Here is a 13,493-nt window from a genome sequence, read left to right as displayed (position 1 = left end):
CTCCATCCAGTCCCATGGGTCTTCATGAAAACTTGCCTCTGTTTTCTTGTTCATTAGATTAACATAACACTGAATAATATTTAGTAGGTCTCTGATGACCGTACTTTATTTTGACTCTATACTAATGGCATATTCTTCTGTTTTTCTGCAGTACTTTGGAAGTTTACTTGTTATTTTCTGTGTAGAACTGGCTTGTGGCGTTTGGACATATGAGCAGGAACTTATGGTGAGTTCAAAATGGGACCTAATTACAATCTAAAATAATATCCAGTGCAGCCTTCTGAATCAGATACTTAAGAGTAATTTAGGCACATCATTATTAATGTAAATATTTATGCTACCTGATAACAATGAATACTTATAAAAATAACATTTATAAAATACTTATAAAAATAGTACTTAAAAAATAACATTCTTAATATTTATAAAAATAACATTTTCTTTTCTGTGTCTAAAGCACATTTCTGAACCATAATTTGTAATATTTTATTTGGTGTACTCTGATATATGTCTTTCATTCCACAGATTGCTTAAACGTGAATATAATATATGAAAAATAATATGTTTTAAAATAATTTTACCAACTTCTGAGTTAATAGTAGGAAAGATTCACATTTCCAACATGATTTGTTTGAGAATGCTTGAAAACCTGCATAAGGCCTTTTGAAATGCTGACTCCAGCAGTCCACGATTACTAGGAAGCCTGCTTCTCCTATTTGCAACAAGCTGAACCATCTTCCACTTTAAGAAGTGTATTTGAAGAGTTGCTGTGTATTTACTGCAGTCTAGAAATACCCTCACAGTTTGAGACCTGGCTACTTGAAAACAGCTCTTCAGCATTTTTTCTCTTTTATTTCAGCAATTGAAGCTGCTGGAACAACTTTTATAGCTGTGTTAGAATGAATGAGGATAAGAGATTCTCAGCCCTAAGATTTTACCAGTCATGTGTCGTTCGCCACTTGCCCTTCACCCTTGCTCGCATTGAGTATTATTACTTATTAAATATTTGCTCACTTCATGGGTAAAAATTAGTGCATTATTACGAGTGAGGCTGAGCGCCTTTGCAAGTCTGTGAATGCTGGCTGTTTCCATGGAGTCAGGTCAGATTTTTTGCACTGTAAGCATTATAGAGTAATTCTGTTTCAGTAAAATGGTGTTTTTCAACATGTAGTCCTTGGATCTGTAGTAGGAGTCACCCAGGGTGATTCTTAAAAACGTGCATTATCAGGTTCCAGCTCAGGTATATTAAATCAGAATGGAAGGAAAGGCAGGTGAGGAATGGGCAAAGACTGGGCATTTGCATCTGTGATATGTTCCCCCATGAGACAAACATTTAAAATTTCAAGAACTCCTAGGAAGAGGGGGAGATTATTTTGTATTTGTTTCAGAGAGAAGAGAGGCATTGGGCAGTTGTGTAATAAAATTGAAGTCATTGCTGGTACTGATGCGGTTATTAAAGATTCTATGACAAACCTGCTACTGTACTGTGAGACTGTTCTGAATACTAAGTGGTAACTACAGACTACTGGATACTCTGCGTGCTCCAATTTACATGTAAATGATGCTTTGGCACTGACACTCATAGGAGCCCCTGTGAAGATGCTCGAAGAGAAAATTTATGAAAATTGAAAAGTCAGGACAGGTTTTAAGTAGTTGAATATAAAGAACTTTCTTTAAAACAAAGTCTCTCATTAAAACAGGAATTCTCTTCCTGTCTTTGAGAATCGTATTTTTACTCCATCCTTAGAAACTTTGTATATTTGGGGGAGTGAAAAAGTAGTTAGTTCTAGGGACTCAGTTTCTATATTTTATTGGTAAAGAGATTGTCTCTCTTAATTTTTTCTGTTTCAAATGATAAATTTATCCCCTTGTCATTAAGCAATAGAGAATAAATCTTACAATTAATTCTTGATCCCCTTACTTTAACTTTTGACTGTGTTCTGTTTGGTGGGGTTTTTAGAAATGAGCTTACTTTCTCATGGATTTTTAAAATGTTTTATAATGTATATGTCTTACTAATATTTGATAAATTTCCTAAATTATAACAAGTTCAAAATGAGTTAATTTATGATGTTTGAAAGGAAATGTTTTGATTCCACCATAGTTCTAGGAAACATGAGTAACTGAAAGAAATTTATACCTGTTTAGATACTTTCTTCTATTCTGTTAGAGGGTGGTCTGCAAATAGCTTCTTAGTATTGCAGTACTAAAAAGCGCACATTGCCATTTCAGTTGAGGACTGCATCACTGTTATGCTTGTGTAAATTTTCCCCATTACATCACCAGGATAGAGCAAGGGCTGTTTAAAAGTGAAATGTGGAAAGCAGTCTTTTTTTAAGAAAAGTTCACCAGATTTTTTTTTATTGCTTTTGCACTAATAGCAGTGTGAATGAAAAGTACCATTAAAGTTTATTATCTGCCAAATTTTGCAGAACACGGCCTTTACATAGAATGGGCTTTGTGATTTTAGTTGTTCTATCGATGTGTGTGTTACTTGTTACTTTATGGCCAGATCCCAGTATTTTGTGCAAGAACCTCAAAGGTCTCCTCTGTTTTCTTGCCACATTTGGTCTCAGATTGATTGTGGTCACAATGAGGGAACAGCCTATATTTATTTTGGAAGATAAAATTTTTAAAAAATGACTATTATATTAACTAAATCAAGAGACTTGCCATCAGAGGAGAGTCTGTTTCCCCATTATTTCATTATTCTCTAGATAAAAATCTGTCAATATTAATTGTTTCAGGTTATACATTTCTAGAAAATTTACAATTTCACTTTCATTTATTTTATGCCCAAAAGGATATGAGATAATAATAATTTATACTGAGTGACTTGAACTGTGGTTAGGTTCCTGAACTTTGTTGAAGCCATATGAATACAGAATGTATCTATCAGTCCATTATTTGGGCCATAGAATTGCGTGCGTAAGTGTTTGGGTGTTTTCTTTTGTATTCTGCATTTCCAAGTAATCAAAAAGAAAATTAACAAAGGAAAAAAATGAAGAATTTCTGTGGTTGGGAATTTTTTAACTACTTCTATTGATATTACTATTTTAAGAAATAAGATTTCAAAATAATCCTAATCTCAAATTTTATTGGAGCTTTATTTACTCACCTCTCCCCTTTCTCTTTTTTGGTTCTTGATCTTTATGTCATTTATTGAATTTCAAGTTTGTCTCACTAAACCCTGCCTGTATTACCCCGCCATATATTAGATGTAGATACTTGTCCAATTTCCAAAGAGTTACTTTAATACCACATATGTGCTGAGACTAGGATTTGTATACCTCAGTTTCTCCTAGTCCTGTAGATAAAACCTAGGTTGATATGCTGACCAGATTTCTGGCCAACAGTTGTGTTGCATACCTGCCCTGAAGCTCTGTCACAATTAAACATTCTGTGACACACACAGTGCTAGGCAACTTGAGGATAGAAGCACAAAAAATGCTTTCATTTCAGAATTGTTCTTTCTAAAATTCTAGCATGCCTCCAAAATCCAACTTTTGGAAATGCGTTTACAAAGTTAATCCAGAGTGAGGTTTGACTTGAGCCAAATTCATTCCCTTCTTAATTCTTTCCCCTTTATTTTAGTACCTTTATCTGCAGTTATGTCAAAGAACAACTTCATAGCATTATGAAATCAAATCAAAAGGCATTTCTGTGCAGGGATCATTGGTTATGAGGAGCTCTTCCGGTGTATCTGTGGGAAGTATATTGGCATTACAGTGATTCTCCTTATTTTGCTTCATACAAAGTATCTCCTTATTTAGAATAAAAATTGACATGTAGAGATTGTTCAATAAGTATTTCATAATGCTGAGCTTAATTTAGGCCACAAGAAAATATAGAATTAAAATAGTATGTGTTGATTATAATACATTCCAAGTATGTGTGAGTATGTGAGTGACTGTGAGTGAGTCTATCTGTGTCTGAGTGTGTGTTTTTGTGTGTTATAGTTGTTGATATTTTGCTTTTTATTTCCAGGTCCCAGTACAGTGGTCAGATATGGTCACTCTGAAAGCCAGAATGACAAATTATGGCTTACCTAGATACCGGTGGCTTACTCATGCTTGGAATTTTTTTCAGAGAGAGGTAAATGCTACAATTCTGAGGTAGTGAGTATGGAATAAGCAGCATACTTTCAAGCCAGATGTTCAAAGCTTTGAGACTGGTAATTTCTCTGTGCTGAAAAATTAAGCTAATGATTCAATTAGCACTGGTGCAATTCTTTGCTGAAAAATATCTTCAGTAACTCCATGCCCTGTTTTTCTTCCCACGTATACCATTTTCCCTTCATTTCACATGGTTCACATATATTTAAGAACTTCTTAAAGGCCATCTGCTGAAGTGATATGGTTTTCTTTTTATGAAAGTTATTTGGTAAATATCCAAGTTCTATTTGAATAGATATTTTTCATGACTTTTAAAGCTATGTGTATTTTAAATATCATTATAATTTTTTAAATGATCATTCTCATTTGGGAATTTGTAGTCAATATATATCATTAAGGGTGTGAGAGAGACCTTGGCTCAAATCCTAGCTCTGTTTCTTACTATTAAATGATCTTCTATAATTTACTTAACCTCCTCAAGCTTCAATTTCCTCACCTGTAAAAAATAAAAGTAGGGATAAAATTAAAAATAGGGATAACAGAAGTATCTAACACCTCTGGTTGTGGAGAAGACTAAAAGAGATCATAAACTAGATCTCACTTAGCTTATGGTTATTAACAATAACATTACAAAGTTTAGGTGCTTTTATCTTTTCTTATCTAATTGCCATGTAGCACTGCACCCAATAGTTATCTCAAACGGGGATTGTATTTAGATGTTTAAAATCTGGTGACTTGAAATTAACCATCGATCTTGCTTCAAACCAAGCTCTTCTCCCAAGCAGTTTCTTTGTGATTGGAATGACATTCCCAGATGATCAGGTATCTCAGTTTCCTTTATCTTAGAGCTGAGCCACTAAGCATTTGGGAATCAGTATCTTACAAGACTGATAGCCAGCTCCCTGCTTAGTTACTGTGTCCTGGATATAGTCAGAGGTTCAAGTCCAGGACAATCTCCAAATCTGGCTCTTTGTGTTACGATTGTTGTGATGGTGAAAATTATCACTGTAACACAGATTTCCTGTTGATTTAAATGCTTCCTGACTTTGTTTACTGCACATTTGTACTAAAAACAACACAAAGGGAAAATAATAAGTGAAGCATTAGGGAATTTATAGTAAGCTGTGTTCAGCTACTGTCCTGGGTAGGAGCTGCCCAGAGCTCTTTATTTTCTGGAATTTGTGATGTAAACTCTGATAATCCACGTTAACAAGCAAAGTGAGTTGTTTTCTGATGGGGCTTCCACTTAGATGAACAATGTATAAGCACTGCAAATGATTATTATTTTTAGATTTATGATAAGTTCCCTCCTCCACATCATAAGCCTATTTCGCATACAAGAATGTGGTGAGACTTCTGGTACCCTGAAAAACTTTATAAAAGCTCATCATATTGGTTTGTGAGGACTCCTATACAACGCATCACAGACTGGTTGGCTTAAACAATAGAAATTTATTTTCTTGCAGTTCCAGCCTCTAGCTGGAAGTTCCAAATCAAGGTGTAGGCACAGTTGTTCTCTTCTGAGGTCTCTCTCCTTGGCTTGTAGCTGGCTGTCTTCTCCCTGTGTTTTCACATTGTTTTCCCTGTATCTAGGTGTCTGTGTTTAAATTGTCTCTCGTTTTAAGGACATCAGTCATATCGGATTAGGGCCCAAGCTAATGACCTTATTTTAACTTGATTACCTCTATAAAGAGGTAATGACCCTATCTCTAAACAGGATCACATTCTGAGGTATGGGGGGTTAGAATTTCAGCATATGAATTTTGGTGGGGGGACACAATTCAGTTCCTAACACCCCTCTTCCAATATAAATTGTACAGCAGAAAGTGACCTTGTCAGGTCCCAGTATTCCTTGCTCCTCATTTAGTGCTACTCTGTGCGTGTACCTCAACTTAGTAGACTCTCATTTAAGCTGTAGTTTACTTACTACTTTTTTTTAAAAACTAACTTTTAAAAAATGTATTTATTTTAATATAGTGGTTGAAGCATAAGCTTTGGAATAGTCTCTTCCCCACACTAGCCTGAGACCTTGACAATTTACTTGGCCAGTCAAGGGCCTCAGTTTATCCATATGTAAAATGTGATGGTATTTTCTAGAGCTTGACACAATGTCAGCAAGAGTGCTGCTATCTCACAGTGCGATATTAAAAGTGGCAGGAAAATGACAAGGAGATGTAGACTACAGTAATGTGTTGGTATAATATTGGGTTTACTTAAGGGAGTTTTCAGGAAAAGTTTTAGTACAAATTCAGTATCTTCTGTTTAAGAGGAAAGATAACTATATAAAAAGAAAAAAATAGTGATTTATTAAGATAACAAAAAATGTTTGGCACTGAACATGATATGCTTATGTTATTTGGAAAAGTTGTTTCAATGGAGCACCTCATTTCCCACCAAAGCCAGATAAATGGGCTGTCCCATTGTGGATGGAGTTAAAGTGTTCCAAGGACTGCCCATGTGTCATCAGTGCTGAAAGGACTCATGTCATTAGGAAATGAGAGAAATGAGTTTTCTCTGAGGGAAAAGATTTAAAATGTTGACTTGGAAATGCAGTAGTTTACGATTTTTAGAAACAGAAGTCTTTTTATTACATATCTTTTTTGTGGCTCCTCAATGAATTATGTAAAATATGTATATCAAGTTATCTTTGACTTAATTTGTAATGTTTATGGTATATTCATGGCTTTTAGAATAAGTTTATAAAAGGAAAATATTAAAAATTTAAAAACACTTTCTCAAAATATTAGTATTACTCATAGCTTTCAGTAATTTGTCATTTATAGTACTAAGATGATTTTTTTTAAAGATTAGATATTTAGTTAAGTGAAAAAATGCAAAATAAGTTTTAGTATTTCCCTTGTTTCATTTTACATGAGAAGTTCTGATTTTTTTAAAGTTGATTTTAGTTAAATTTTGAAACGGTAGTGAATTGTGATTTTTTATGATACAATGTTAATCTTGAACACAGATCGATCTGCTGGGATACATAATTTGCATAGCTTGTTACTCTTGGCAAAGTTCTTCTCAAGTCACTGCCTATATTCCATGCTTCTGACTATGTGGAAGAGTAATCCTTCTCCACCGAAGGGCAGAAAATTATTCATCATAGTTAATTGTTCTGAGTCTAATCTATGTATATCCTTGAGCAGTGTTTTTAATCCTTGATCAGAGAAAGTTTTTGCTAATATTTGGAGAAATGAGACAAAAATGAAAGTATAGTTTTGTTAAATAAAATTTAAGAAAAATAATGTAGTTTTTCTTAAGTCCAACTTTATTCAGGCTAAAGACACATTATTTTTCCTGAGATTATGGTGATGGATTACAAGTTTATTTCAAGAATCTTACTCGGTTGAATAAAAATTAGTTGGCCAAACCTATTTCTCAAATTTTTTGGAAATTTTACTGATTAAGGAATCCATGTCAGGTAACTTGTGATGTGGGCTTTGGTCAACAAATCTTTCTACAAAGATCACAGGCAGTTTTAATATAATACTTGAATTTGTTAAGCAGTTAAACTGGTAACTAGGCAATACACAAATTGAGTTATTACTCTTTAGTGGCTAGAAGTTTAATAATAAGGATAAGATTTCAGCTATTTGGTTTGTTAGTGTGTATGTTAAATCTGTTGCTATATGATTACTTGTAGAGGATCTTACAGTTGAGGGGTGATTCTTAGTACTGCCTGATTTGTTTTTACATACTATGGACATTATTGTTGAGAATAGTTCCATTATGAATGGTTAGCCATCATATTCCTTTACTACATTTCTATCATCAACATAGAATATACATGTGTCATTAGGTAATAACAGAAGTGAGTTTAGCTCTGGGTACAAAAATTTAAGAAATCTGACATTTAATCTCCTTTAAGTTAAGAAAATATTTTTGTAGTTTCTGGGTCTGACCAGTAATTCTTTTGCAGTTTAAGTGCTGTGGAGTGGTGTATTTCACTGACTGGTTGGAAATGACAGAGATGGACTGGCCCCCAGATTCCTGCTGCATTAGGGAATTCCCAGGATGTTCCAAACAGGCCCACCAGGAAGATCTCAGTGACCTTTATCAAGAGGTAAGACCATATGTTGTTAACTTGTGGATGTACATTTTCCTATAATAATTTTAAGTAAAGAATCAGCAACATGCCGATGAAATGTTCCTTTTCTGTCTAAATATAAAAGGCCTTACAATTTCTCTCTGATACATAGAGAAACAGGATAAAGCTAAAAATTAACGTAAAATTCTTAACACTACTCACATGTTAATAAAGGAAAGCAGGGAAGACCAGGGTTTAGAATTAATAGGATATTGAACAGTATTGTCTGGAACCAAGTTGTGTTACCATCTCCTAGGGATCCTTGGAAAACAGATGTGCAGTGTATGTAGCTAATTCTGGATGTTTGTTTGGGAAGCACAAGGTTTGGAATTGGGAAGAATATGTATTTTAGGGCCCCTCCATAGACTAACACATGTGGTGGTGGAAAAAAAACCCCCAAAAATCTAGCTTTCTAGAGACAGTGCTGCAGTGCTACTCTTCAGGTCCCCCTGCTGGCTAATGAGTAGTGATGTTGGTTTTAGTTCACTGATTATTTGCTGGAATTAAAATCAATTGTCCTGTGCCCAAGAAGCTTGCATATTTGTGTTTTCTGAAAAAATTTATCAGAAAAATCAGTTACTCCCTTTTAGCAGAAAGTTTCCTATTCCTTTACTTTAATAATGATTTTCAAACTTTGTTAGCAGTGAAATCCCTTTTTCAAATTAAAAGCTAGACTTGCACTGTCCAGTGCAATAGTCAATAGCTACATGTGGCCATATAAATTAAAGTTAAAATTAACCTAAATTAAAATTTCAGTTCCTCCGTTTTACTAGCCCTATTTCAAGTGCTCAACAGCCAGTTGTGACTAGTGGCTTCTATACTGGACAATGCAGGTATAGGACATTCCCCTCATTACAGTAAGTACTATTGGGCCGTGGGTCTAGGATGGAAACTCAAAATGTAAATCAAATAGAAAGGAAGCTGCTCAGGCTAAGGGGCTGGGATCATTCCCCATGTACATCTCCAGTCAAGTACCTGGTTATCACAAAGCACTGTTGCAAACCTCTGGCTTAACATTAAAGCAACTACTTACCCTATTCATAAAACATATATATATATATAGGATGTCTATAAACAATGAAAATTTTAAATGAAACAGAATTTATAAAAGTTGAATTTTTATATAATTCAAGATGGTTAACTTAGGTTATACGTTTTTCCCTAGAATACTGTCATTCAAAACATCTTTTATACTATCTGCCAAAGTCAGTTGTAGAGATTTCCAGTTAATTTAGACTGTAAATTGACAAATTTGAGTGCTGTAAATAATTAATTAAAAGAATCATACATTACCTACATAATTGATTCATTGTATTCATGTCTTAGATATGAGTAACTTTTGGTTGTTAAAAAAATTTATCTCAGAGGAGAAGAATATGCTACATTTAAGGATATTCAAAATAAAGTGCTTTGGGCTCTGAAGGCATGTCCCAAAGAAGAGCATCAAATATTTTTTTAAGAGTTTCAGAATTGTATCAGTTTGCTAAGGCTGCTGTTACAAAGTACTGCAAACTGAGTGACTTAAACAGCAGGAATTTATCATCTCACATTTCTGAAGGTAGAAGTCCAAGATCAAGGTGTCAGCAGGATTGGTTCCTTCTGAGGTTCTATGTGGAAGAATCTGTTCCATGCCTGTCCTCTAGCTTCTATTGGCTTGCTGGCAATCTCCCCCTTCTTCATCTTGTAGAAGCATCACCCTCATTTATGTCTACATCTTCACTTCGTGTTCTCCTAGTGAATGTCTGCCTTCGTATTTCCCCTTTTTATAAGAACACTACTCATATTGAATTGGGGGCCCACTTTTCTCCAGTATGATCTCATCTTTAGTTAATTACATCTGCAGAAACCCTATTTCCAAATCACAGTCTGAGGTACTGGGGTTAGGATTTCAACCTATGAATTTAAGGAGAACACAAGCCAACCCATTTCAAAAATTACTGAAACAACTGAATAACTCAAGTTGTTTACTTTAAACAGATAATCAAAATACTTTTTGTCATGCTTAACACTACTGAGAAGCATTGTGTTTGGACGTTATTATTTTAAACATATAGTGTTTAGTAACATTTGACTCCCAATGCAAAGGAATACACAAGGTATAGTTTATTGGTTTATTGAACAAAAAATTGTTGGGTCAATGTTTCTTGGTTTCTCTGTGATTATGTCACATCTTTTGTCCTGTCTGAAAGCTAAATATTGGCTAGTGTCTGTAGTAGGGATGGTCAACTAACATGCAAGAAAGTCCTGTTTGTTCCATAAAAAAGAAAACAGTACTTAATATTTCTGAGATAGTATTTGTCTTAGTCCATTTAGTGATACTATAACAGAATACCTGAGACTGGGATATTTTATAAAGGAAAGTGGTGATGGAGTTCGGATGTGTTGTCCCCTCCAAAACTCATGTGGAAATTTGATCCCCAATGTGGCATTGTTGGAAACTGGTTGAGTCATGGGGGTGGATCCCTCATGAATGGATTAATGATCTCCCTGGGGGAGGGAGGATTAATGAGTGAGTTCTCGCTGTATTAGTTCCTGCAAGAGCTGGTTGTTTAAAAGATCCTGGAACTTCTCCTCTCTCTCTCTCTTGCTTCCTCTCGCCATGCGATCTGCTTATACCCACCTGCTGCCTGCCACTTTCTGCCATGAGTAGAAGCAGCCTGAGGCCCATGGCACATGCATCTGTCCCAGAATCATAAGCCAAATAAACCTCTGTTCTTTATAAATTACACAGTCTCAGGTTTTTCTGTTATAGCAACACAAAATGGACTGATACGAATGGTTTATTTGGCTCATGATTATATTGGCTGAAAATTTCAACATTGGGTAGCTGCATCTGCCGAAGGCCTCAGGCTGCTTTCCACTCATGGTGGAAAACAGAAAGGGAGCAGTCATGTGCAAAGAGATCACATAGCCAGAGAAGCAAGAGAGAGAAACTGAGGAAGCCAGACTCTTTTTTAACAACTTGCTCCCACTGGGGCTAATCCATTCCCAGTGAGAGCCAGAACTCACTCACCCTCCAGGGAGGGCATTAATCTAATCACAAGGGATCCACCCCCATGACCCAAACACATCCCACTAGGCCCCACCTTCCAGCACAGCCACTTTGGGGATTATATTTCAGCATGAGTTTTGGCAGGTTCAAACTACATCCAAACCATGGCAGTATTAAACGCAAACATAATTGAGGATATTTAAATATATTGTAACTTACTTTTAGGCATTAAAAGAATAGATGATTACAGTATAGATGTAAGTGTAGACATATGAATTGAAACCTATCAACTTTTCTACTATGAATTTAATGCATTTGTTGGTTTTTAGCAATAGCATGTCAATATGGGGAATTATTGGGCTACAGCACCGTAGTATAGTAATTTCTACCTGCTTTAGTGATTAATACTGATGATATGATTATAATTAATAGTGATCATGAGAACAGCAAAATATGAACTAATTTACCAGATATTCCTACAAAATCTGAATGTGGACAAATTGTCTTCAATTTTCCTTTATTTAGCTGAAAACAATTCAATTAAACATTTAATATAATTTTCTTGTAAAAATACAATTTATTTTTACTAGTTTGTCCAGTACTATTTTACTAATAGTACTTTATAATGGAATGCTTTACTTTCAGGATGTCTATAATTTCTCGTTCCACAAATTTTAGGGTTGAGACCAGCCATACTATTGTGTACGTGCTAATTGATAGCTCAGATTATTTTGCATTTTTTTATATTTTCATATGACTTTCAGTAGTAAACTGGCACTGTCAACTTACTGTTGAGATGTTCTTTAGGCACAGATTTCCAACTGAGATAGAGTTTCATTTTATCAGAGTAATCTGCTTTTGCATTTTATGATTAATAACAGATGCTGATATTGGTAATGATATAATACATAATTATATGCGTAGTTGACTTACAAAAGGGAACTAAATGTAAATTGACTTACATTTAGTAGCTTTATGGCACAAGAACTTAAATCCATAATTACAAATAAAACTTAATTTCACCTTCCCCTAGAGAACGTATATTTTCTAATAGCAGAATGTCCAAAGATCATCAGTGGGAAGTTAAGGAATCTAGAAAAAGAAACAAGTGGGGAGCAGCTGGAGGTATTTGGGTTATTTATGCTGAAGTTGAGAGCACTACAGAAGATATTTTAGATGTCTTCAAATATTTCAAAGTTCATAATTCAGAACAGAAACTAGACTTATTCATTATTGTTCCAAGAGCCAGAAGTTACAGGAAGGAAATTTTGAATCAATAGAAGGAAAAACTTGCTCATCAAAATCTGTCCAATTGTGAGATAGGTTATCTTGTAAAACAGTGAGTGTCTCATCACTAAAAATATTAAAGTCAAGGTTAGGTAACCATGTCATTGGGGATGTAGAGTAGATTTTTAAATTAAGCATGAATCTGGACTAGATGAACTTCAAGGTCTCTTTTATCTTTTATATTCTGTAAGGTCAGAGATAAGAACTGGCTTTCTTCCTGCAATCTTTCTTTAGTAGTCTGAAATCAAGGAAATAAATCATTCTCAACCATCTGGTGGCCTGCGTGGTCCCTGACCCAATAATATTTTATAGCATGTTTTGAAACCAGTGAAAAGTGACAGAGCAGAATAAAGCAACAATTACACATTTTAGAAACATCCCCATCAGAGGTATGGTTAGGTTTGGCACAGATCTCCCCAAATATTCATAATAAGCTACACACTTGTATAAAAGTATAGCTTTAGAAAAATCACAGATGAAAACATCTCTGACCCTCAGTTTGGTTCCACTGCATTCATTCTTTCAAAATGTGTTGTGATTGCCCACTGGGTTCCATGCACTGTCCTAAATACCAGGGACATAGGGGAGAATGTTGCAGACAAAAGTCTATCCTCTCGTATAATGTATTCTAGTAAGGGATACAGACATTTAACAAGAAAAAAAAGCAATAGAAAATAATTTCAGGTGCTGGTAAGCACTTCAAAGGCTCTGAACAGGGTGATGTGCTGGAAAATGGCTTTGTTGGTGAAAGAGCTACTTCAGATGAATAGTTAGAAATAGGCTCTCTTAGGGGGCCGGCCCGGTGGCGCACTGCTACAGTGCGCTGCTTGGGAGCACGGCGGCGCTCCCACCGTGGGTTCGGATCCCACATACAGACCGGTTCCCGCTCACTGGCTGAGCGAGGTGCGGGCGCGACACCGAGGGTTGCAATCCCGTTGCCAGTCCCGGTCCGGTACGGGCGCGACACTGAGGGTTGCGATCCGTTGCCAGACACGAAAAAAGACAAAAA

General features: G+C 35.4%; 1 protein-coding gene across 1 annotated transcript in view; it reads left to right on the top strand.

The window, feature by feature from the left end:
- The window catches only part of TSPAN12 (tetraspanin 12), an 80,599-nt gene that overhangs the window by 41,639 nt on the left and 25,467 nt on the right, over window positions 1-13,493 (top strand). The window contains exons 4-6 of the mRNA XM_008567339.1: window positions 152-226; window positions 3,988-4,095; window positions 8,038-8,181. Of these exons, the coding sequence (XP_008565561.1) occupies window positions 152-226; window positions 3,988-4,095; window positions 8,038-8,181 (327 nt within the window). The remainder of the gene's footprint in view (window positions 1-151; window positions 227-3,987; window positions 4,096-8,037; window positions 8,182-13,493) is intronic.

This window comes from Galeopterus variegatus, unplaced genomic scaffold, assembly GCF_000696425.1.
Source record: "Galeopterus variegatus unplaced genomic scaffold, G_variegatus-3.0.2 Scaffold311, whole genome shotgun sequence".
NCBI classification, from domain to species: Eukaryota; Metazoa; Chordata; class Mammalia; order Dermoptera; family Cynocephalidae; genus Galeopterus; species Galeopterus variegatus.
This window is presented reverse-complemented; position numbering and strand designations above follow the sequence as displayed.